This window comes from Malaya genurostris, chromosome 2, assembly GCF_030247185.1.
Source record: "Malaya genurostris strain Urasoe2022 chromosome 2, Malgen_1.1, whole genome shotgun sequence".
Classification (NCBI taxonomy): domain Eukaryota; kingdom Metazoa; phylum Arthropoda; class Insecta; order Diptera; family Culicidae; genus Malaya; species Malaya genurostris.
The window spans coordinates 102972848-103000340 of NC_080571.1; the positions used below are offsets into that span (position 1 = coordinate 102972848).

Here is a 27493-nt window from a genome sequence, read left to right on the forward strand (position 1 = left end):
CTCTAACTCTCAATTTAATACTCTTAACTCTTAATTTGATACTCTTAACTCTTAATTTAATACTCTTAACTCTTAATTTAATACTCTCAACTCTTAATTCAATACTCCTAACTCTTAATTCTGAATTCCGATTTCTAAATTCCTAATGCTAATGCTTATTTCGTAATTCTTATATATTAACTGGTAATTCCTAGTTATTATTTCTTAATTTTTGATTCCTAATTTCTAGCTCCTAATTCTTCGTTCTTAATTTCTAATTCTCAATTCGTAATTCCTTATTCTTAAATTTTTTTTCTTCAGTTCTTTTATTCATGATTTATTTCTTTTAAAGTAATAATTGAGTACGACATGAAAAAAAGTACGGTTTTTGCCCTTTAAAATGCATGACACAGTCATCTCAACAGGATATTTTTAATAAGTAATTATTACTCAAAGTATTACTAATTTTAAAAAATTATTTAGAGCCCTTTAACAGGAATCTTATATTCCACTGGGAGCTCTTGCTTAGTATAAATAGTTTATTACTTTCTTCGCTAGTATATAAACATTAGTAGTAATAACCTCAGCTTGTTAGCGTCGAGTTGGCGGTTCAATACATAGGGCACTGGTCTTACTAGTCAGTTGTCGTATGTTCGAACCCCGACCTGGAAGGATTCTTAGTGCTGGTAGGATCATAGCACCAGTCATGCAATAGTTTTGTACTCTATGAATCAGCTGCGAAGTCTATTGAAACAATAGGCCAAATTCCACAAAAGGATTATAATACCAAGGCTTTGCTTTGCTTGTTAGTATCGCGTTTTTTCTTTTATATTGAAGTTGGCATGTGGCCTTTTGTGAAATTTTGCCTTTCTGTTTCACAGACTTCGCAGCCGATTCATAGCGTACAGAATCATTGCATGGCTAGTACTACGATCCTACTGACACTAAGAATCCTTCCAGGTCGGGGTTCGAACATACAACTGGCTTGTAAGACCAACACCCTATGAATTTAACCGCCAATCCGGGCTATTATTTTAAGCTTGGGCACCTGGTAAAACAAAAAAATCGAAATTTTATAGTCATCTCAAAAGGGTTCCCCTCGTACCTTCCCCCCGCATGAAAAATGACTTCAGTGTATAAAAAACATTGTTCGTTCGTATACAAATCTCCTACAGGAGAGAGCTAGAGGTTTTCTTGACAGTCCGTTTTTAGCGTTCAAATTGTATGCCGAAGGCCATAATTCTGTCCTCCAGACAGAAAGTGTCTCGTATGAAAAAGACGTATCCTAACTGACAACGCCTTTCTCTTTGAATCAAGTAAAAATTCTTTTCCATACACGACGCATGGATCACCATGCCAAATATACTTAATTGTCTTTATCAGCATAATTTAACCGGTTCTTTTATATGTTCTTCCACAATGTGCAACTCAAAATGAAGACCAGAATATTAATTCTAATTAAATCGTGGTCAACTCTCCCAGAACCGATTGTTTCTTCACTTCCCGGAGCTCTGCGCTGGCTATCGCCGGGTTGTGTTTCAGAACGTGATTAACATTATTCTCGTTTCATTTTGCGAACGATGCTATCTGACATTGAACAATAAGAACGAAAAAAGACTGCTGACTTCCAAGAATACCATCGTCACCGGACAGGGGAATGATTTGTGCGGTTCTCGTCTTCCCTGGAGTGTTCCAACTGTTCCAGCTTTCACATCTATCAGTACCGTATTCACTTCGATCAGATTCTCGTTTCGTGCTTTTTTGGTTGAGTGATCCCTTTCAAATCGTACGGTCGCTTCAAACACTCTATGAAAGCCATTCATGAAAGAGAAAGAAAGGAAACAAAAACCTAGCACAACCCCATAGGCTGAATACAGTGCAGGCCGCGATTTTTAATTTTTGCTTAGATGGATGCTTCTGAAAATTCCGTCGCAAGCATCTTGTCATGCATACCTGCCAAATGTACACATACCCTGTCGTGTACGGTAAGAACAACTCTTCGCGGTACAGCGAGCTCTTCCATCCGGAGAGAGGGAAAATCAACGGGCATCGCTAGGAAGAATAGAAGCGGAAACAACGTAACAGCCAACATTCACCGATTACGGTAGCTCCGTCGGCGGCGCTGGTCGAATATTCGAATGGCTCGTGGTTTTTGCGCCGCTCGTTGCCCTCCGCGTGAATGTATGAAGGCAGCAGAAGTGGCAGCAAATTATGTGCGAATTTTCGCTGCGCTTCACCGACCCAGATGGGATTTTCTGACGGGTTGATGTACGATTATGCGCTATTACTGCTCGGGTTCGCTGCAGAATTATTTCATTGCTGTTTTCGGGATCCCCATACAGTGGAATCGGTTCCGAAGCACATGCGAAATAGACCCGGGCTCAGCAGGGATGGAGACGACTCCGGTTCAATGAATCATTCGGTTTCTGTCCGTTGTTGATTTTCGGAAAACTTTCGAAGGTTTGCCATCTTGTTTTTACCCTATTGTTTGGCTTCGTTTCAAGAAAGTTTTGCAATCTTTTTGAATATTTTCCTGAAAATTTATGTTCCCCAAATGAACTTTTTGATAAACTCATAATACTTAATAGATTTCTAATGACTTGGGTGTAAAATATCATATGATCGAATGTATGGAATCCAACCCAGTTCGGTTGTTGTTAGCTGAAACACGAAACGAAATAATTCCATCTGTGCAACCAATTGTACGGGACAGTGTTTATACGCGCCATCTAAATTGTTATGACAAGTTTCTGACGGGAAAGGGAGCATAATCCTAATTGAATTCTAGGTACACCAAGCGCTGGGGGCCCACGGGTACAACACCAGACTGACACCCCGTGAATTGGTGCGTAATGTGTACTGCCGCCTAGTTTATTCGAGTCCAGGTCATCAGTTTCAATATTCCAGCTGCGGCTGCTACTGGATCCAGCTTAAACCAACCCCTCTTCGGATAGATAAATTGGTCCCGAATCATCGCGGCATGAAACGAGCGTTTTTCCGTGTCACTTCTGATGGGAACCATCGCAGATTCACAACGGCATGCAACGCACTAAATAGTACTCAGCAGTTTAGCATATGGCGCTGGTTTTCTGAGCTAGCCGAGCAGACACTAATGAGTGGTGGTGGTGATGGTGGTGGATTGCCTGCTGAAGCGGAAGGATGGGTGGTGGATTCAACGAGCGGATTATTTTCATCGTGTTTTTTTCTGCTGTCCTTCTCACTCGTTTTGCTCTATTCAGTGAACTTGAACACTGCAACATAGTAGTAATAATGTACTGGCTCAACCAATTTACTCGATTTAACATTATAGCGGGCGATGCAGAGTGTTGAGTCTCTGCCGGCTTTATCGTTGCCTTGTTAGTATTACGGCAAGGTTGGAAAACTGCGGGTGAATGCTGATTTAGGCGATCAAAGTTTCTTCAGGCTTGTTTCTGGGAGAAGTTGCATTGTGTAGGCTGGAATGTTTTCAACGGGTTGAAGTATATTTTTGGTAAACATTAGAACAGCATACGGAAACATTGTGTAAACTAAAATTTGAACTATCAAATTGATACCTGTCTACAGTTCTAACCACTGTAGAATGTTTAATTTGGCTCACAAATCGCATCTTCATTCATTTTTCCGACGTGGTCGTTGTTGTTGTTTTTTGGTGTTTTTGGAGTCGTTGTTTTGGGGATTTTTCGTCGCTTCATCATTCGTAGTTGTTTTATTTTTTCTTTAACTTCACATTTTCTTAGCGTAAAAAGTTTGTCCTCTATAGATTTGGGTCCAAGAGTCGGTATATACTAAGCGCATATGATTGATTTTATTTTATTTTACGTTTCGTCTTTGACTCATTAGTGCATAGCAGCTCATGTTGAACTGTCACGCCACTTAGCAAAACTGCTAAATAGACGTAACGTTTTATCTCTACTTGAGACACTTATACTGTATACTGTATCGCAACACAAAGCACAGTAAAATGATTGTCTGATCCAATGAAAAGTCTACTACCTAGTTCCAAAAGTTCCCGGAATCACCACCGTGTGGCGCTCTCAGTCACTCGATTAGATTTTTTCTTAGGTTGCCACATCAATCTTTGAGATTTTATCAAATTTTCAGTCTGATACCTGGACATTTGTAAAAGTTACGTCGTATTGAGTACATCTGCGATTGTGCGTGTCCTCGATTTTGCACGATTTTCAAAATGGGATTGAATTTTCAACAACGAGTTCGTATTAAATTTTGCGTTAAAAACGGTTTTAATGGTGCGACGACATTGCAAATGTTAGAAGAGTGTTTCGGCAACGATACTCTGAAGCAAACAGTCGTTTATCAGTGGCAAGAACGTTTCAAAAGTGGCCGTTAGTGGCCACGTCGTTTTCAATCCAAAAATAAGGCGATATTCACAGTTTTTATTGATAACAAGGGTGTTGTGTGAAGCCATTCGCCTAAAAAGATCACATTTGTGGACAAACAACTCATGGATCTTGCACCACGATAACGCACCGTCACACAATGTCATCGTTATCCGTGAACATTTGGCTAGAAACGAAACGAATACCACTCAGCAACAACCGAATTCACCTGAATTGGCTCCCTGCGACTGTATCCAAGAAACCTCTCCATGGGACGCGTTGCAGCACGGAGATTATGGAAGTCGATGAGAAGTACTTTGAAGGGAACTATATCGATTTTGATGAATAATCTTGTATTAATTTTCTGCATAAATTCCGGGAATTTTTTGATCAAGGTAGTATTATTGCTTACTTTTAGTTAGATTTCGTTAAATGAAAATCGAAAAGACTGATGACGACGGCTTCGAAGAGTATATTTCAAACTGCTCAGAATTAGCTATCGCATGGAGCTTATTATCTTAGAGGCAATTTACAATCTTAGAAAACAGCCATTCTTGTAAATGCTGTTGTCTTTGTTGTCATTGAACTGAAATTTAATTGAAAAATATAAGTTCATTTGGTGTATTTTTCTAAAAAAAATGATGTTTTGTCTTTCTCTATAGAAAGGTAATAGACTTGCTGGAGAAACCGGCTTTTGAACAAAATCTCGGAGATCCATTGTGTTACATACCATTTGACTCAGCTCGAAGAGATTGGAAAATATCTCTCTCTCAGTTTATGTGTGTGTATGTGTGATTGCAAGTGCCTTTCAAAAAATTTTTTGACGTTCAATTTTCTCGAATATTCAGCCGATTTCAACAAACTTAAGTTTGTCAGAAAAATATTATTGGGTCGTTGAACAAGTTCGAAGTTTAATTGACTATGACTTGAAAAAAAAACTTGTTTTAATCCTCCTAGTGGTGTAATGATCCTGTCTCACATCAATCATACTATCATATACTGAGAAAAATTAGTAATCATACTTTCATTTTTTTGTACATTTTTCCCAAAACTCCGGAACCGGAAGTTTGTATGGGATCAAAAGACTTTTCATTTGAATCTAAGCTTGTGAAAATCGGTTCAGCTCTCTCTGAGAAAAGTTTGTGCACATATTTTAACAATTTGTTGCACATTTTACCCCATATTTCCGGAACCGGATATCGGATCCAAATAATATTCAGGAATCTGGTATGGGACTAAAAGAAAAACGTTTTTAGTTCATTTGGCGCATTTTACCCCGTAACTCCCGAACCGGAACCTAGATCCAGATGAAATTCAATAGCAACCTATGTGACCATAAGACCTGTAATTTGAATCTTTGTTGAAGAGAATCGGTTGTGCGGTCTCTGAGAAAATCGAGTGCACTTTTCTTCATTTTTTGCACATTTTACCCCGTTACTCCCGAACCGGAAGTCCGATCCGGGTAAAATTCAATAGCAACATATGGTACCAAAAGACCTTTCATTTGAATCTAAGTTTGTGAAAATCGGTTCAGCCATTTCCGAGAAAATCGAGTGCATATTTTTGCTACATACTCACACAGACATTTGCTCAGTTAGTCGAGCTGAGTAGAATGGTATATGACATTCGGCCCTCCGTACCTCTGTTAAAAAGTAGGTTTCCACAGTGATTGCATAACCTTTCTGTATGAGAACCGTATTGTTACTGCGGATGGAAAATGGATCTTGTACGGCATTCCCAAACGCCGTAGACTATAGGGTAAAGTCGGTCACGCAGCACCAACGACATCGAAGTCTAATATAAGAAAAAATGAGCAAGTGAAGTAAGCCCCATTTCAATGATTTTGACAACCTTGTAGTTCTGGAACCGATAATCGGACTATCCAATTCAACAAGTTTGTTATCAGTCCTTTTCTGTGAATCTGTGTTTATGAAAATCTGATATGAGTTTAATTGGTCATAGACTATTATCATCTGCAAGCTAGCAAATTTTATTAGCCAATTTAAAAATTCGCTACTCATTACATGGTTTTTCATGCTCTTGAAATTGACATTTTTTGCACTCTTTATTTCCGGAACCGAAAGTGGGATCTGAATAAAACTTTGATAAATCGGTTTTTGCAATGACTGAGTGGAAACATTATGTGTCTATCACAAAGCTTGGAATTGCGAAATGGTAGCGCGTATGTACAGAAAGCATAAGAACTCAGGTTCGAGTCCTGTATCTGAGCGTATTTTGTTTCTTATTCATTTTACTTCTCCAATATATGTTTCCACTCAGTCATTGCAAAAACAGAACTTAGTTATGGCGACTTTATGTCAAACCAACTAGAATAAATAAATCGTTTTGTAAATCGGTTGAGCAATCTTCGAGAAAATTGAGTGATATTATTTTGATTTTTAACACAACTGTAATTCCGCAACCGAAAATCCAGATGAAATTCAGAAACTTTGTATTGGACAGCTTTCATTCGATTTTAAGTTTGTGAAAATCGGTGTAGTAACCTTTGAGATAAATTGAATTATTTTTGGTACATATCAATCTTTAATTCCGGAACCGGAAGTCGTATCTAAATTAAATTCAGGAATATTGTATGGCATTATAGGACCTTTCTTTTGAATCTAAGTTTGTAAAAATCGATTCAATCATCTCCGAGAAAATAGAGTTAAATTATTTTGTCTTTTTTGGTACATATGATCCTATCACTCTGGAACTAGAAGTTGGATCCAAATGAAATTCAATAACTAAGTATGGGAACAGAAGATCCTTCATTTGAACCTAAGTTTGTGGGAATCGGTAAAGCCATCTCCGAGAAAATTAGATGACCATATTCGTCACACACACAGACATTCGCTGATTCGACGAACATACTCTCTGAAATGGTCATGTCGATTTTCGCAAGTTTAGATCCAAGTGAAAAGTTTATGGTACTATCAATTGTTATATAATTTCATACTGCTCCGACTTCAGATTTGTAGATTCTGCTAGTTGATGCTCAAATAAATTCAATTTGATCCTTGGTTTCCGGGTTCACCTGAAGCAACATGTGTTTGGAAACTGTTTCGTCTATTCTAGTACGTCATTTGAAAACAAAAACATCGAACTCAAATTTTCTCTAAATGGTAATTAGTTTTATTTATGATCTACCAAAAAATGCATTTACAGTACACTTAATGGGGGCCATTGCCTTCTATTTCGTGCAGATTGCGACGAACATATCTAATTAGTTTTTTTTTCGATTTCCTTCAGCTTTTGCTTGATTTGAGAAGTCAATCGCTGATCTTTTGGAGCCTACAGTATACGTTTGAGGGCAGACCAGAAGTTTTCGATAGAACGTATCTGGATGATTGAAATAGATTTTAAGCCAATCCCAAGCCATTTTTTGCATAATAACAGCTTGCAAGAATTGGTCGTAGCATTATTTTGTCCCCAGCATGATATTTTTACGATGAATTCCTGAAATTTTTGTAATTTCGATGTTAGTGTAATATGCATCGTTTCCACTTAACTTCTGGTGCGCAAATGTGCAGTACGATTAATTGTTCAAAATGATGAATTTTCCATTCTCAATGTTTCTACGGCGAAGTGAACATTGATATTTTTTAGAGTTGTTTCACGATATATTGTGGTGCTCACTTACGTTTATGCTAAACTTGGCTTGTTTCCTTCAAAATACAGGGTGCTTCATCTTTTTTGTCGATATGTAAACGCTGAATAACATTTACCAACAGAGCAATTGTATCAGATATGTTTTGGAATCGTCAATTCAGTATTTCATTTTTACATACCGACATAAAAGATGGAGCACTCTGTACAGCGTGTTTTGGCACTTGACAGCAAATTTTTCTTTATCCTTTATTAAAAAAAAATCTGAAAGTATTTACAAGTGGCCTGCTGATTGTCATAGGTGCACAGCGATTTATATGGATACAATGTGTTTCGATCCAAAATTAGATCGAAGATAAAGGTTTCCGCAGGTGCATGCGTCATAAACGGATGTCATTCAGGATATAGGAAAAAAAATTTTCCACACTTTCTTTTCCATGGAAAACGTCTCTCTGTTCGGGAGATACTCTTGGTTCTTTTGAAGGAAGATAATACACATGTAGTTTTTCAGTTTTATACTATGTTCACACCTGCAGAGAATAACATGTTTTAACGTTAATAATATAAAGTTAAAACCGAACTGTTCACACTTGGATTACGTTATACGCATGACAGATTGTTTGTTATTAAGTTTGTTTAGAAACAAACTGCAAAAATGGCTACCACGCAGAAATTAAGCACTCTTCAAGAGAGAGTTGCGGTTGATCTTACTTTTTGGGTTCTGGAAATTGCGTAGTATAGTTTGTAATACTTCGGAATAAGAAAATCTACAGAGAAAAATTAAAGATTTGATTTCCGGCTTCAAGAGGTGTGGTTTTCCACAATGCCTTTTGGACCAATTGGTATTACCATTAAGTTAATCGCTCATTTCTGTGTACAAAAAAGTTTTTTTTTATCATGTGTTGGTTTTAAATATTCAAATAGTTTTGAGCAGCAAATGACCAAAAAAGTAATCACTTAAAACAGAAGAACAAAAATAATTGTACCACTTTGCAGTTTTGTTTTATTATGATTACATGGCTACTTTGATGGAAAACTGCTGTTGTTGAACAGCTTGTCAATTGACATAGTCGAAAAGTGAAGAAAAATGCTAGCAGGGTTGTGCTTTACTGACAATTATACCATATTATTTCGGGAAAATATGTTTTAATATGACGTTTTTGAATATGAAATAAAGCAAAAGTAAAACATGTTATTTCACTTAAAACATGAAATCAGAGTTAAAACTCGTTTTAACTCATAGTGTGAACATAGTATTATACTATGTTCACACTGGTCGAAAATAACATGTTTTAACGATAGTAATATAAAGTTAAAACTGCACTGTTCACACTAAGCAAAATGGTTGTACCTATCTGCGTTGCCAGGTCATTTTCCCAAAAATATGTAGTCAGCGCAAAAATCTATCTGTATCATATCGGTATCAATATCTCTTCTACATAAGTAGTAGAAAAGGTGAGCGAAAAAAAAGGTCCCACGACAACCTTTTCTCATGTCTATTCAAGCTAAAAACCAAATTCGGTACTTATCTGTGTGATTCGTGAATATAGAGGTAAAAAATCTGTATAAATACCGAGACATCGGTATACCTGGCAACGTTGGTACCAGTTTTCAGTTTTGTTTTATTATGATTACATGGCTACTTTGATGGAAAACTGCTGTTGTTGAACAGCTTGTCAATTGACATAGTCAAAAAGTGAAGGAAAATGCTAGCAGGGTTGTGCTTTACTGACAATTATATCATGTTATTTCGGGAAAACATGTTTTAATGTGACGTTTATGAATATGAAATAACGCAAAAGTAAAACATGTTATTTCGCTTAAAACATGAAATCGGAGTTATAACATGTTTCAACTCATAGTGTGAACATAGTATTACTCTTCTCAACAGAACGTTTTGTTACACTCTTCGTTTTATTTAAAATCAACGTCGTTGTTCGAAAAAAAACATAGAGCAAATACATTTTTAGCCATAATTTATTTCTACTATTCTACTGTAACGTCACTAAACTTTCACTAAACAGTCATCAGATTTACAAAACATTGATTCACTGATGACGCCTGTAAATAACAGAATAATACGTATCTGTTCTGTAACGTTTCTTTTACTTAGTGGACACGGTAATGAACAATCTTTTTTAGTCCACCTAGTTATGTAATGATGCCTTTCTCACATTACTTATATTTAAAAACGTGCTTAATCCACCTAGCAGTGAAATGATACCTTTTTCTATCAATCCGCATGTGTTTTTTGCATGAATATTTTTCGGTGTTTCAGTTTTCATGACATTATTCTAATGTCAGTCGTTTTAAGTGGCAATTTGAGATTTTAATCACTCATTATTCTGTAATGTCGAAACTGCAAATCAGATCGAATTTGAATCTAAAAGTGTAACAGTCGATTAAACATTCCATGATATGTTGAAATAATTTTCACTTTAGAGTTTAGTGTAATTTAAGGTACTTCCAGAGCCGATATTCAGGAACCAGCATAACCCAAACCGATTCGTATAGCCATATGACGAATAAATTGCAATATTTTTGAGTCCAACTTTGAAGCTTTTCGGGATTGTCATCTTCTATATCGCTTTGAATTTTGAAAATTCATCATCCTACAATTCGAGAATCGGAAGTCAGGATTGGATAAAATTGAATTTATTTTAATTTGAACTTTTGTTTCTGAAATTCGATTAGGCTTTTTTTGAGAAAACGACTGAGCTTTGAGAAACGGAGTTCTAAAATCGGTATGGCCGAAATCAGATAAATTCAGACAAATTTGTTTCAAAAGGTTTGAAAATCGATGTAGACATCTTTGAGGAATCGTAGTGCGAATTAAATTTTTGGGTGCCTTCCGAAACGGAAACTGAACACAACCAAAAATGGAAGTGAAAGTTTATTTGGTTATCGACTATCCAAATCTGCAAACTCGATAAACCTGATTAATTTATGTGAAATAGACATTTTTATACTAATCACCCTGTATCTCCAAAACCGGAAGTTGGATTTGACTGAAAAACAAGATGTTTTATAGAATCTTAGAACTTTTCATTTTAATCTTAGATGATTCTTAGATTTCATTTGAATCTTAGATCGGTTCAGCTATCTACGAGAAAAATGAGTTACACAGTTTTAATTTCGTTTCACATATCATCCTGTAGTTCCGAAACCAGGGGTCGGAACCAAACATAATTCAGCAACATTGTTTGGGAGTATACGACTTTTCATATGAATCTGAGTTTGTAGAAAACGATAGTCATCTCCGAAAAAAATTGAGTGAAATTACTTGTCACACACGCATTTGCTGATCTCGATGAACTGATTCGAATGGTATATGGCTGTTATGTTCTTCCAGCATTTATTGCTTTAATTAGTTTAAATCAATATGATTATGGAATTGCTCTCAACTCGAAAATTCTGCCATCATCTGGTTTTCATATGGCATATTTGGACGATTATGTTGCCAAAAACGAACCGTGCTAAAATCGGTCCGAGGCAAAATATCATGCTGTACACAGTCTTTTGGGTACTTAGAAACAAATGTATGTAACAGTATAAAAAATCGTGTATTATGTTGCTCCCAAGCATTTCTTTGCCAGGCAGCGCTCAAAACTTCTACTGCTGGAATAGGGGAAAAAGTCGCTTACACAAAAATTTCGATATCTCCGTTAAAAATGGATGGATTTTAACAATCTATGGCTTGTTGGATAGGTATTACCGTGCGGAATCTAAGTCTGAAAATATATTCTGTTTTCAAAGTCAATTGTGACAGATACCAATTTTGACATAAAACTTCGTATAACTCAAAATGTAAACATCCTATCTCAAAACCATTCAATAGCGTTTTGGGTGACGGGGAGACCTTTCATTTGCGACTAGTTTAATCAAAATCGGTTCAGCCATCTCTGAGACCTCGACCTCTTAGTTGACAACACACATAGAGACACACACATACACACACGGACATTTGCTCAGTTCGTCGAACTGAATCGATTGGCATATGACATTCGGACCTCCGGTCCTCGGAAAAATTTTCTAAAGTTTGAGCGAATTCTATACCTATTTTTTATATATATAAAAAAAGGTAAAAAAACATCACTAGAACATTTTCCAAACTTGAATGAAATAAAAAACTCTCTTTGGGTTATAAACTACCATAACCTTTTCAATTTGTGAACAGTTATGTCAAGTTAATATAGATTTAAATGTGGCAACCCTGCACGCTATACAAAATTGAACAAAGCACGCTGTGTTCTAGGCGATGGTGTTTTCTTATTCCATACCAGCACGTACCGATGCGTACCGGGCTTGGATCATTTTGTATGACAGTTTGAAAGTTTCATTTTGTATGAAACTCATCGCCCTATAATTTCGGAACCGGAAGTCGGATCTGGATGAAATTGCACAGTATTTTTTAAGACACTAAGAGCTTTAATTTCATTTGAGATTTGTGAAAATCGATTAAACCGTTGCTGAAAAATCGAAGTGAGTTCCGTTTTTTGAAGCTTTTCTCCGCTATTACCGGTGCGTTCGGAAGCGGAAACCGGACACTAGTAGTCCCAAAGTAGATTTATATATCTACCACCTAACAAGGTCTGCCAACTAGAAGAATTTACTACTAAATTTTATAAAAATGTGCACTTCGTTCCGCCATCGCTTGTGAAAAATACTCTTGAAATTGAAAATTTTTGCTAATCGCACTGTAAAACCGGAACCGAAAGTCGGATCTGAATTAACTTCTAGGGGATTTCTTAAAGAATTTCAAGACCTTTTTCATTTGCATCTTAGTTTGTAAAAATCGGATAAACAATTTTCGAGAAAAATGTGCGCACTTAATTTTCTCATAAATTTTCACATTTTGCCTTGTAATTCCGGAACCGGAAGTCGGAACGAGATGAAATTCAATAGCGATTGACGGGACCATAACACCTACCATTAGAATCTGAGTTTGTGAAAATCAGAACATAGTGACTCTACTAATGAGATGATTTTCTATGCAACATTTTAAATTTAGCTGGTTTTCTCATGCGAATTTTCAAAGCTAAGCGTTTTCTTAATTCGTCTTAGAAATGTATGAAACCTCGAGAACAAGAGTTTTTTCGGAAAAAAATGAATTCGATTCTCTGGGACCTAAAATTTTTTCAAGATAACACCAGATCTCGATGTTCCATGAATTTTTAAGACTTCTGGCAATTGCAATTTTTTCCTTAGTTTTTTTGCATAAATATCTGTTTATTAATCTTATTTTTGTGTATTACATCAACATTTTACAGTACAAGTGTTTTGACCCTTTGGCCTTTCATCTTTGTTGTTCATACGATTCGTTATTAATAATAGGTGTTTTAGTTACTCTTGTTTTACATACTAATGTTTAATCATAATATTTATTTTAATTATTTATAAAATGTCTACCTACTTATAACTATCCCTAACCTAATACGTACAAATTTTGAATTATTTGTATTTCAGAGATTGAGCACCTCTCTTCAAATTTCGTGCAGTATTGTTCGAATTTTTGTTCTAGTATATCCAGTGAGGCCATCTCATGTACTTCACTAGTCCTTGTCCAAGGGGGTAGATTTAGAATCATCTTTAAGATCTTACTTTGAATGCGTTGAAGCCTAAGTTTGTGTGTTCGTGCACAACCCCGCCAAACAGGGACTGCGTATTCAATTGCGGGGTAGATGATTTGTTTATAGACAGCCATCTGATTCTTCAGGCATAGTTTAGATGTTCTACAAATCAGCGGATACAGAGACCTAATGAGTATGCTGCATTTTTGAACGATTTTGTCAACATGTGACCTGAATATCAGATGTCTGTCAAAGGTGAGTCCTAGATAGATAACTTCATCGGACCATTGAATGACCTCATCACCGAATCGTATTCTGCATTCGTCTGATGGAACAAGTTTTGGAGATCTTGAATGTGGAAACAAGATGACCTGAGTTTTTGCTGCATTGATCACAATTTTCCAGCTTGTAAAATATTCTGTTAAAGCGTCCAGACCTGTCTGTAGTTTATTTTTCAGAGCATTAATGACACGACCTTTGTAAAGAATGGCAGTATCATCAGCAAATTGTGACAGAACACCACCACCTGGAAGAGGTGGGATGTCTGATGTGAAAATGTTGTATAGAATGGGACCTAGGATACTTCCCTGGGGTACACCAGCAGGAATAGTAAATCTTTCTGAAAGTGCATTATTCAGAGAAACCTGGAATGCTCTATCTGCAAGATAATTTTTGATAATTTTAATAAGATACATGGGAAAATTATACCGATGCAGTTTAAACACCAGTCCATCGTGCCACACATTATCGAATGCCTTTTCAATATCCAATATTGCCATGGCAGTCGTTTTGGACACTGATTTGTTTTGCTGGATGACGTTGTTAACCCTTGTGAGCTGGTGGATGGTGGATCTTCCTTTCCGGAACCCAAACTGTTCTTCCAGAAATATATCCTGTTCATCTGCAAAAGCAAGAATTCGCCTTTGTATTGACTTTTCAAACAGCTTGGATAGGGCAGAGAGTAAGCTGATGGGCCGATAGCTCTTGGAAAAGGAAGGATCTTTCCCCGGTTTCAAAACTGGGATAACTTTAGCTAACTTCCACATTGAAGGGAAGTAACCAAGCTCCCAGCACCTGTTAAAAAGTTTAGCTAAGAAGACAAATGAGCGAATACTCAAATGTTTCAGCTCAATGTTGAATGTGTTGTCGAAACCGGGGGCCTTCATATTTTTGGATTTTTTCACAAAAGCCATCAGCTCATTCGCAGTGACTCTACTTTCCTCAGGAACTAAGCTGTCTGATTGGTCAACCTCAGCTACGCTATCAGCAACGGTTCTTTCATATGGACTAACAATGTTGAGTCCTAAATTGTGAGAACACACAAACTGCTGGCCTAGCGCATTTGCCTTCTCTACTGGTGTGATTAAAGGTATTCCTTCAGCTGCGTCCTGGGGTGACATCAGAGGAGGAATAGGCTTCGGTTTTTTCTTAAGCACCTTCGTTAAGGACCAGAAGGGCTTTGAATGTGGGAGAATTTTTCGAAGCTTTTGCTGGAAGTTCCTGTTGCGAAGCTCAGATATCCTTTCCTGGATTATCCTAGTTAAGTTGTTATAAGTAGTCTTCCTATCTAGGATGCCAGTTCGTTGATACTGCCTCCGGTAGATATTCCGAAGTCGGATGAGTTTCTTGGTGACACTGTCGATTTGAAGAGAGGAACTCGGCATATGTTGTACTGGAACCGTCCTATCACGAGCGACTGTGATTGAATGCTGGAAGGAAGATAGGGCCGCATCGATTTCCATCGGGGAATCTAGTGGAACATTGATATTAATAAGTTGGTCGGCGATTTGTTGAAATTGGACCCAATCGGTGCGATACTAGTTCCTCCGTGGTTGAATAGGCACTGTTTCTGGTGAAGATCCCAACGTCAATATTACTGGAAAGTGGTCAGAAGAGAGCTCGTAGAAGACAACCGGAGAGCTGTCTATGGCGATGTTGCTGATGAATATATCCAAAATGGAATGAACTCCCGATCTGGAAAGTCGCGTTGGTTGATCCGGAGCGAAGATGTTGTATTGTCCAGCTTCGTAATCTTCGGCAAGTACGAATCCGTTTCGATTCTGTCTTCTGTTTCCCCACAGCTCATGCCGTGCGTTCAGGTCCCCAGCAATGATGAATTTGTTCTGTCGTCGAGTGAGCATAGCCAGATCTCGCTTCAATGATGCACACGTACCATCTCGAAGATTGGTTTGTTTGGGGCAGTACGCTGCAATGATGATCATGGGTCCCATCGTCGTTGTAATCTCAATTCCGATGGCTTCTATGAGTTGCAATTTAAAGGCTGACAGAAGCCTGTGCTGAATGGATCGTTTAATGGCAATGGCAACTCCCCCTCCTCTGGTAGTTGCCCTGTCGAGCCTGTGAATCCTGTAATTGGAAATAAAAATAGAAATTTCAGGTTTAAGATGAGTTTCAGTTAAAATAGCAATATCGGCATTCTTCTCTTGAAGAAAGTCGGACAATTCAGCAGTTTTGCTCCTGAGTGAGCAAGCATTCCAATTTACTATAACCAACTCATTATATTGCATATTCGATGATGAATTTGCCTAAGGCGTTGATTTGCTCTAACCGCGTTCTGCAGTTTCGTAGTTTTGTTGTCATTGTTTCAAAAATGACGATCAGTTGTTCAGCAGAGAATAAATCACCAGAGTCATCCTTTGCTTGTGGTTGATTATTGCCCCATCCAGGAGGGATTCTTGAGGAAGATTCTTTTTGAGATCCAGCGGCTGAAGTCTTTGGATTGCTGCGAGGAAGTGGCGGCAAATTCGGAATATCCCTCTTCGGTGGGAGCCGTGGGAAATTAACTTCATCCTTCTGTGGAACATTCTTGCGCGTTGATTGTTTGCGGGACGCCTGTTGTCGAATTTTTGTGAACTCAGCACGTTTGGGACACGATTTGCTAGTAGATGGATGGTCGCCATCACAGTTCACACATTTTACAGCGATGTCATCTAGTAGGCAATCGTTGGTATTGTGTGGTTCGGCACATTTCCCGCACCGACTTTTCATGTGGCAATTCCTCGCTCCATGGCCGTAGTTCAAACAGTTCGTGCACTGTGTGACATCCCGATGTACCGGTTTATACTTTTGCCATTCGATGATTATGTGAAATAACGATTTAATCGTTTTCAGTTGACTCATGGTGATGGAGCCCTTCTCCAGATGAATCAGGTACAGTTGATCTCTAAACTTTTTATCCGTATTATGTCGCTTCATTTTGAACACCATCAAAGGCTTTAGTCCAGCCTCCGACAGTGCCTGCTTTAGTTCGGCTTCCATCATGTCGGGTAGTCCTCGAAGTACAACCTTCATAGGTTTGTTGGCGGCAATATCGTGTGTGAAGTATTCCGCTTTTGTCTGCTTCAGATAACATTCCACTCCTTTGTAGTGGTTCAAAGCCGGAACAGTTATTTTGTAGCCTTAAGTACATAAACGGATTGTTGCCTGTAGTCCTTTGCTGATCAGTGTGTTGAAATCCGAGCGTAGAGTTGGTGGGAAGCCCTTCAGGTAGAAAGGCGTCTTTTTTCCTTCTTCTGCAGTTCCTCTTCGACATCTACTGGCAGATCAGCATATTGGTTTTTACTCAGCAAACGGTCGTTTACCTGTACATCACTTGGCTTCAGACGCTTAGCATCCTTTGGATCCTTCTCGGATCTATGGCGGTTTTTACCCATAGCTTGGGTAGGTAGACAACTGCGAATAAAAAATAAAACAAAATCGAAATTAGTCGTAGTAGGTTATTCGTCTATCCACATCGAGTGTTAGATGACGAATGATTCCTTAGTTTAGCGGCTTTTTTAATACGAATTTTCAAAGTTATGCGGTTTTTTATGCGATAAGCGTCCCCCGTATAAAAAGTTCGGAGAAAACTTCAAGGCTAAAACATAACATACCTTTAAAACTAAATTATACCGGGGCTGAGCTCACTTTACAAATGACCCTGGCCACATCAATGCTGAACTAGACAAAACCGATCATCAGATGCATGGTTTGTTCTCAATGTACAATTTTCTGTGTGTGGCACCGCGTTAATGGAGAAGGAAAGAAGTGGGAAAATTTACCCATGGAACCAAACTAATTACGAGTACGATGTGCCGTCCGGCCTCGCGAAGGTGTTCAACCCGATCGGCATCTTTTCTTGATTTTCAGCCAAATGGGCGCACAAACTCTAGTGGTCTGTGCCAGATCGCCACCAAATTTTCGCGAAATGCCTGCCGTAGCTGTCTATGCTGTGCGAGGTGGAGAGCGAATCTCGTGTGCAGCTTCTGAAATTTGTAGGTCGTTTGTTCCGCGGATAATTATCGTTTTCCTCTTGTTGGGGTCTTTCACTGTTTGAAATAATCGATTTCGCTTCCACTGTGGATTAAAATTGTGTGTGTGTGCGCTGAAGTTAGGTTGCTAGAGAAATTGACTTCATTGAGTTTTCCTAGTTCGTATACACACACAAATGACGTCAGAGAGGCATACGGCCTTATGATCAATTAATGAAATTTGTGTTGCGGGCATCGGTTATGATTACCGCGGTCGATGATCAACCATGTGATTTTGACCCCAGAGGATGTACACGTTCACTAATGTTTTTCATTTGTTTTTCGTTTTTTTTCCAGATCACCACATCAGCAACTAAAAAGCTCTGGGAAAAGGGTGGCAGTAACGATGTTAAGGTGGCCACCGGAGCGACTGGGCCGCTGGCTCCCCTGCAGTTGCATGGATCCACTGATCATCAGGTATGGCGTGACTCAACATGGTCCTCGCAGGGTGACGCGATATTGGCATCGAGGCGCATTTTCCCACACGCTCCGGACACGAATCCGACTGGATCGACGGGAATCTTGAGGTAATTTGTCGAAACACTGAGGAAAACACAGTGCGGTACATAATTGAGATGTTTTCATTTATTTTTTTTAGTCCACGCGATTCTACCGGAGGTCTTGGTGTAAAAATGGTTGAATATGTCCTCGGTGGATCACCGACAAATAAGGAAAGTCCGCTTGCTAGCTTAGAACCTCGTTTTAAGGGATTGAAATTTGATGATAATGACAAGGTAAGTTTCACATTGTTTTTCTATGACAGGAAGTTTGTTATAGTGTTTTCGAGTTTTGAAAACAATCACTACCCTTGTAGCAATTCACTTATGTTATAAATCGTATGCGTGAGCCACAACAAGACTACCCAAACTCGCATATAAATCCCAGGTGAATTTCCAACAATTTTAAGTTACCTTGACAAATGAATTCTATTATTACAAAAGCTACAGAAAATGCAATTATCAATGCTGGTTAAATTTGATAAACTAGCTCTTGCCTATCCCATATACGAAGTACCATTCAGTATAAATTACGTTGATGCAACATCAGTAACGTGTCTTTCAATTCAATTCTGGAAGCAGCACGCGGTTATGGCATACCTTCAAGTATCACAAATTGGATACACGCGATGCTTTGCAATCGACCTTTTAGCGTACTGCTACGGCAGCCAGAGATAAGCAATCTAAGTGTTTGTGGGTGTCCCCAAGATGGTGTAATTAAATTGTTACTTGGGATGAGTATTTACTCGCTCCTAGTGAACTAACTCTCACATGCAAATTTCCTTTCAAAACATTCCTTGTAATATGTTTCCTTCTTGAAAAGTTGTTATCTGGTTGTTTGTGATGACAACTTGATGAACCAATAGTTCGTTATACGGACGGTTTTCTGATAGATGATCGTGCTGGTGTCTACTGTCGTGAAATGAGATTATAGTAATCGCATTTACTAGGCAGATGATGGCTGTAATGTTTCAAACGAGTTTTTTTAGAGCTTTAGACCTTCAAATGGAATGAATTACGATTAACGCTAGTGTTCTCTTGTCGAACGTAAATCGAAGATCTCAACGTTTCAAATACTGTACTTTTCAGGGGTATCTGATCGTTCTGATATTACTGATAATGAATGGGCTAATAAGTTGGCTAGAGTTGTTGCAACTAACGATTTTGTTGGGTCAGAAGCAGTTTTACCACTATCAACTAATTGGATAAAGCATAACAGCAAATTTAGCAGCTAGAAGTTCCATATGGAAGATCTATAATAGAGCAGAAACGGGAACAAACGTATCCCCAGCAAGCCGTTCTAGTTTTATTTATTCGACCAGTTCTTCTGTCAAATTTAAAACTGCTCTACGATGTCGTTAGTAACGAGTAAAACACTGCAACATTGCTGTTTTCTGAACGAAACTCTGAATTGTCATTGTAAACACAACTAAAATATTGCGATTATTATTCGTGCGATTTGTTTAGAACCGATTACGATACTTCAAATGATCCAATATGTAATTGCTCTATATAGACGCAACTGTGAACTATACATCTCGCCGAAAGTTAAGTTCCTTAGCCTTAGTAAGGTCGTAGCTGGCGCCTGTTTGCAAACAGTTAAGGGGTTATATACTAAGTTAAGAAGAAAAAATGTGCTAAATTTGCACAAGCGAAAGACAATTTGTTGGTAGTTCTGTGGAAAAAAAAGCAAATTGACTCATGAAAAAAAAGATATTGTTACAGTTGTGGCCCTTTCCCAAAATGAATCGCTAGACAGACATCAGAAAAGTAAAAATAATATGAAAGTAAAATGTTTTAATGTACTTGAACAATTCGATTCTCAAAAAAAGTTGTTACATTTTCGGATTAATTGCCTATGCTATGAACTGCTACCATTTGAAATCTAGCGCTAAATTCTGAATGAAATTTAGAATATGCAATGAAAAAAAATCGATTTTTAGATCCATACCTTTGTATATAACCCCTAACTTAAAAGTACCGCGAAATTATGCCGTTTGATATACTAAAGCAAATGCTTTGATAGTTAGTAGTTGATAAAGTCAATTAGCCGATTGTAAGGATTGAAAAATCAATCTAGAAAGTTCAACCAAAATAGTATTATCTCTGGATTGAACTCAAGAGAATAATTATCCATTATTTAAAATAGGCATCGTTTCAGACGCACGATTTTGAGTTAAAAAATTGAGTGCGAATCTTTCATTTTTATTTGAAATCAATTTCTATGTCATTTTCGGTCAAATGACCCTGACCCGACGCAACTCTGGGTTTTTGGGGCTTCACAGAGTGTGTGTATGGTGAACTAAAATTGGAGAATATTCTATCGTTTCTCATCAAATCGGATAAGAGGCCTCACTCGCTGAAAAGTGATTCTTCATTCCCTCGGAATGAATGAATCCTTACTGTATTTACTTTAAAAGCAGATTGTTTGGCATCCCTCATATGATGCCGAATTTTACTTCTTGTCATTATTATGTCTAATCTTATTGCATCCTTCAGGAGATGCAGAAGAGTGTCCGTTTTGTAAAATCTTTATATCTTTTCACAGTTTAAAGGTGTTATTGAATTTGTATTTTGACCCCTACAAATCGTTCAGCATCCTTTTGGGAATGCTGAGCGATTTTTTTTAAATCATTTAGGGGTTTGGTTACAAGTAACCGGTTTGTACTAAGCGCACATTACTTTTTTTTTATTCTTACGTTTCGTCGTAGACTCGTCAGTGCATAGGAGTTCATGTTGAATTGACACGCCACTAAACAGTTAAGTTAACGGTAAAGTTATGCCTACTTGACTTTAAACACTTAAGTTGCGCCGAAGAACAGCGTCTCTACTGATTAAGTCCAGAACGTAAACAACTTTACGAAGTTTATTAGTTTTCATTTTGTGCTGTCTTTCTATCTTCTTAACGGGGGGTAGGGTCTAAACGATGAAAAAAATCGTCATTTTAGCGAATTTTTTCCAGAATTTTCGTTCAACAAAATAAATTCAAATGTTTTGCATGATAAAAAGCATCATTCGAACAACATTTTGTATTCGTGGAAAATTATTGAGAAATAAGTCGGTGAAGAGGTATTTTTGAGGACACGTCTTAAAAATAATGATTTGCGGTGTCCACAGTATCTCAGCGCAGACTAATCAGAAGTGAACAAATCAAAGTAGCGTTGTTAGGGTAGAAGTTTTTCTAGACTCCAACGTTTCTGTTCGGTTTTTTTTTAATTTTTGGTGGTTGTTCAAAGTGAAAATTACGACTTTTCATTAAAAAACCGCCATTTTGTTGCTGTAAAACCTCCCCAAAGTAACAAACAACAAAAAGGAAAACGTTGGAGTCTGGTTTTTTATATGTAGAAAGTGTGTGGAAAATTTGAAAAAAATTGGTGCCGTAGTTTTTAAATGACGATGGACACGGACTTTCAAAACTTGCTTTCGAGAAAAACGCGTTTAAAGTTTTTTATTTATAACATCAATGGAAACAATTTATTACTCCAGGGTTCCCGTAGGGTCTAACATTTTCAAAAAATCATATTTTTCATTTTATAATTTATTGTAATGAAACATTTCAAGAATGTTTCGTCAAGTTTTGAAGTCAATCGAAGTAGACATTTTGGGCCTGTGTACCGAGCTCTTACCTCTTCGCAGTATGAGATAAGTAAAGATGAAGGCCCATAACTTGCTGAGTTTGGCTTCGATAGGCTTGAAAATTTCACAGATATTCTTTAAATGTTTTACTATAAGAAAATACAAAGAAAATAATAAATGATTTTTCAAAGGTGTTAGACCCTACCCGCCCCTTAACCAGGAGAATGTTTTACTTGAGCCAATTTATTCTGATTTCTGATACACAGTGTTAAAATATTCTGGACTTGCTTTTCTGGGAAGCTTTTATTTTTCTGTAGCTTGATGTCGATTTTTAATTATTTCATATATAAGCGATTGCTCTGACATATGGTTCATAAATTCTGACAAAATAAGTAGTGCTGACCAATATTATCACGCTCTTGCATTGTAGACTGGAAATGAGCTATAAGCTGGGACCGCAATAAGACATTACAGCAATTTGACTAAATACTAATTATAACCGTCACCAATAAAATTGTTATTATTTCACTGTGTAACAACCAAAGGAATAAGTTGTAATCAAACAATGAATGTAAAATAGTGTACTGCAGTAATAGAAAACAATATTCTGTATTTATATCTCGAATACATGAAATTCGAGAGGAAAAATGAATGAATTTAGAAAAAATGGAGAACCTTTCTCAACGACAGTTCTCAATAATAATTAGAATGCTAGGAGCTAAGAATTGTAGAACAGCGCTGGGTCTACTCTCATATAGAAAGCTTATATATGAGGTTATCTCCTATAGAAAGGTTATGCAATCACTGTAAAACCCGATTTTTGAACTAAGGCCCGGAGGGCCCAGTGTCATATACCATTCAACTCAGTTTGTCGAGTACGCAAAATGTTTGTATGTGGTTCTGTGCACTAAAATTTCTCAGGGATGGCTAAATCGATTTAAACAAATTCAAATTCAGTTAAAGTTAAAGTTAAATGTTAAAGTTCTATACAAAGTTCCTGAATTTTGTTAAAATTCGACTTGCGGTTCCGGAGTTACAGGATGATAAATGTAAAATGTCAATCTCAAACTACTGATTTGCTTTCCTCAGAGATGGCGTAAGCGATTTTTGCAAGCTAAGGTTCAAATGAACTGTCGTATCCTATGGTTTCGTACAAAACTCCTGAATTTCATCCGGTTCCGGAATTACAGGGTGAAGAATGATACAACATTTTCACCGTAAACTAGGTCAAAACTATTTCAAACGGTGGTCATTGTCAATAGAACTCAAACCAATTCCGGCTTCCGATTCCAGAAGCATATACTGGAACTCATTCAGTTTTCTCGGAGATAGCTTGACCTAGTTTCACAACCTTTGGATCAAATGAAATTTGGTCTTATGATCCCATAAGAAATTCCTGAATTTAATCCAGATCCGACTGCCGGTTTCGGAATTATAGGGTGAAGTTTATTAAAAATTTTATACCGTCACTTAATGCGGCTAAGTAAAACACATAAAAAATTTTCTAAACAGATCTTAACATTAAACCTATCGATAGTCAATTTCAGTAGAAGGCAAACAAAGCTCCGAAAATCCTTGTCTCCAATTCTAGAGGTACCGGAAATAGTAGGACAGTTTCATTTTGTAGATTGTTCAAGTTGATGCAGAGTGTAGATATTTAGAGTCAATAGGATTTTAGCACTGGCATTGCAAAATTTTCTGTACGCTATAAATCGATTTGCAAAGTTTGTTGAAAGCAAAGCAAAGTCCCGGTATTACATTCCATCCGTGGAATTTGACCGTTCTGTTTCAACAGACTTCACAGCCGACTCATAGCGTACAGGATCATTGCATGGCTGGTACTACCGATCCTACTGACACTAATACCGTTTTCGTTTATTGATCAGAGCAGCCCGAGAGCTGACCCAGAGTCGCCAAAACAACTTTTGATGAGTCGGGGTCGCTCTAGACCGGACTCAAATCGCGTAGTTTCGCTCTGAACATTTTCTCGGGTCGCACCACGCATCCATGCGGGTTTGTATTTTTTTTATATGAGTTGTTGTTTAGGGCGCGTACCACGTTTTCGTTTTATTCGGAGTCAGAGTCGCCCGCGTGTAGATTCTAAAACGAAAACGGTATAAGAATCCTTCCAGGTCGGGGTTCGAACATATGACAACTGGCTTGTAAGACCAGCGCACTATGTATTGAACCGCCAAACCGGCCAAGCTGAAGTTTATTGAAACTTAATGGTTAAATTCCACAAAAAAATGATATCTAAACATTGATTTTTTTTCCACCTGTCAGTATTCTAACATGCTCAAAACCGTAATTTGCTGTGGATTGACTTTTAAAAAATAAATAAAAACATTTTCAAGTTGAGTAATTGCTTAAACGTCCAAGAACATTTTGAAAAGCTCGAATGCCTTTTATATTGATAATATGCTACACGATTATTAATATTAAAACGATTGAGCAATCGCATTTGATATTGTTTAATAATGTTCATGCATTCCCATTCCAGACATCTGACGACAAAGACAAAGCCAACTCGCCATTCGAATCGAACGGTTTGAAGAAGGAGGAAGTAAACTCGACCAACGGAGTGGTGATCGTAAATGGAATTGATGACGACAAAGGATTTAAGTATGTTCTGCTCAGTCAGCACCAATCTGTAACAGAGTTGTAGTTACATTTTTACTTCCAGTCGCACTCCCGGTTCCCGCCAACCGTCGCCGGCGGAGGAGCATGTTCCGCGCGGCTCGAACCTACTGGACGCCCCGTCGCACCACGGTTCTGGCTTCCCTCAGCATCCCTCGTTACACCACATGCTCGGTTCGGCTGCTGCCGCCGCTGCAGCCGCAGTTGGTGCCGGTGGTGGTGCAAACGATGTGGCCCAGCAGGCTGCTGCGTTGGGTTCCTACCATCCCCAGATGATCAACCAGATGAGCCAAATGAATCAGCTCAGTCAGATGAATCAAATGAATCAGCTTAACCAGATGCAGAGTCACGTGATGAACGGCGTAGGAGGGATTCCGCAGATTACGCAGGTTTGCTGTCCGCACTCGATTTTCGTCTCTAACAGCTTGATAACCATGCAATTTTATATCATTTTAGAGTCAAATGGTTAACCAACCCGGTCAGGGCCATAACCAGATTGAATCATCTGCTAATCTGTTGCAGCAGCCACACAACTTTGATGTACAGGTAGGTGGATCTTGAGCATTTTTTTTAAACATTCAATAGCATAAATGAAATGAACGATTGTTTTTCGGATGCTGTGTGCCAATATTTGACATTGATGGATAAATTCTTCAATTCTTGAAGATCCACCGCGCATGACACAATTGTATGCTTTCCTAAAGTTCAGAAACAGATGGTGTTGACATCGCTGTTGCTCGATAGAAAGCTTTACTATGTATTTAGAAGCTATGGTAGTTTTAAAATCGTTTTTATCGATGGTAATCGACTCAGAGTTTCTCCTCAATGGCGAGTACAACTTAACTCGATGCCCCGTGAGGGACGCTGAACAGTATGCTATGATGGATGGTTTATTTGATGAGCGTGTTTGCCTGTTTTTAATTTCTTTCTTTAGAGCAAAGGCTCCCAAGTGGTCGATATAGACCCCTTGGGATTGATATTCCTTTTGCGGGGGTCGACGTTAACGAAAACTGAATATGGGGGTCGACGAGGTCTAGTTGTTATTTGAAATTTTTACGCTGGAAAAGTTGTGTTTACTTGACCATCCGAAGAAATTTGGTAAGTATTTTACATCAATATTAAAACAGCAAGAAATTGAATTTTCAAAGGAATTTGTTGATGGGGGTCTGAGGCCTAAACTAATTTTAGTGAAGGGGTCCATGACCAAAAATAGTTTGGGAACCCCTGCTTTAGAGTATTGGAATTACTTGTAATTTGCGTAGAAGAAGTTCCATTCTTCATGGCTCGAGATGTCATTTTTTTCGCAAGGCTTGGCCTGCAAACGGTCTGTTGACAAGATTGAAACCTGAATTTTTGTAGGTAACTAGTGATCTACATGGCCATTATGATATAATGACTTGAGGAGGGATTGATTTAACTGACCGCCTGCATACGCACACCTTTTATATTGGAAATATTCTCTACGTACTGAAAAAAACCTCTACCAATGAATTCTTTTCTGGAGGGAGGTTTTGCATGCGTACTTCTGTTGCAGTTGTAAGTTGTTTTCATTTGCGAATCTAATTGGATTCTCAATCTCAATCTCAATTTGAAGTGAAAAACGATTCAACTTGGTCTTGGAATTACCATTGTCTTTTCGTTAGGTTTTTCTCATTTCATTGTTTCGGCAGTGCAAGGACTGTCTCGGATGAGATATAAAAGCAAATTGAACCCTCAAATAAAAAAGCTGTTGCTTACCGCAAGTTCCCCAGCTACACCAATAGCTGCCTTATTTGGATACAGCTCAAGAGATCATCTTTTCTAACTAATTGAGAGTGATAGCGTTGGTTATGTACTAATGAAATCCCTATCCAACTCGACCGGGTACACATCAAATAAATAGTTTTCGAAATGCTCAAGTCTTCAAATTGAGCTCATAATACTTCGTTAGTATCCTAATTTATAGCTGTGCAAATGATACGTCCAGCATTTACCTTACTGAAGATCTTTCTACTGAATATTCTCTTTTGTATCAGTATGATAGAGTATAATATACCACCAAAAGTTAGTTCACTAGTGACAGCACAAATATCACATGCTGGGATTTCTGATGTAAAATTTACTCTATTCGCAGAGTTTATGCAGGAGATGGATTTGTATCACTCTAATCTTTATTGATCCTATCATATTGAGAGTACTGCAAATTTTATCTCCAAAGCCCCTTAATTAACAACCTTCCTTCCTTGTCTACTCATTGCTAGCCACCAACCCAATGCAGCAATGCTTTTTAAACCTACCTAACCTTGATCGATTCAACTTACTAGCTGTGGTCTTCTTCTTCGTATCTCTACCGTTTCAGACTGAAAATACTGTTTTAATCCACCTAGTGATGTAATGATGCTTTTCGCATATTACTAATGTTTTTAAATATATCACTAAAGGACTGTCACCAAAATTCTATTTAAAACCTGAATAAAATAAGAAGGTTTTTTTTGGGTATGTAGCATTTTGTGTAACATTATTGCTGAATGTATAAATACTAGGTAGAGTGTAAGGACGTGTCAATATCGCACAAACCCTTTTTTGCGCAGAAAATTTTGCATTCACGGCGAGGAGATCAGATTCTTTTGTTAGCTTGAACTGAATACACGGGCCATGTACGACCTGGCATTTTTGTAATTAAATAAACTTTGGTAATAAAAGTATAAGCCTATAATTGCCTATAATTGATGAAATTCATCAGCAACCTCTAGGACAATAGGACCTTTCATTTGAGCCTAAGTTTGTGAAAATCTTTTGAGCCATGTCTGAGAAAAATGAGTGAGTTTCGTTTTGGAGCTTTTTATCACTATTTCTGGTACTTCCGGAACGAGGAACTGGCTACCGGTATAGCCGAGGTCGAGTCGTTTAGTAAATAACTAATATAGTGTAACGGCTCCCTGTTTCATCTGAGCTCCTATTTCCATCTCATCCCTTCACCTTATTACTTTGAACATGAATAT

The 27493-nt window shown here is 37.8% G+C and overlaps 1 protein-coding gene across 5 annotated transcripts in view; it reads left to right on the forward strand.

Moving 5' to 3' along the window:
• The window catches only part of LOC131427908 (maternal protein pumilio), a 325778-nt gene that overhangs the window by 48752 nt on the left and 249533 nt on the right, over positions 1–27493 (forward strand). For 4 of the 5 annotated variants that reach the window (XM_058591489.1, XM_058591488.1, XM_058591487.1 and 1 more), the window contains 5 exons: positions 18100–18329; positions 18401–18536; positions 24376–24497; positions 24541–24901; positions 24969–25058. In XM_058591489.1, coding sequence (XP_058447472.1) covers positions 18100–18329; positions 18401–18536; positions 24376–24497; positions 24541–24901; positions 24969–25058 — 939 coding nt within the window. The remainder of the gene's footprint in view (positions 1–18099; positions 18330–18400; positions 18537–24375; positions 24498–24540; positions 24902–24968; positions 25059–27493) is intronic. The other variant, XM_058591491.1, reaches the window with a different exon arrangement.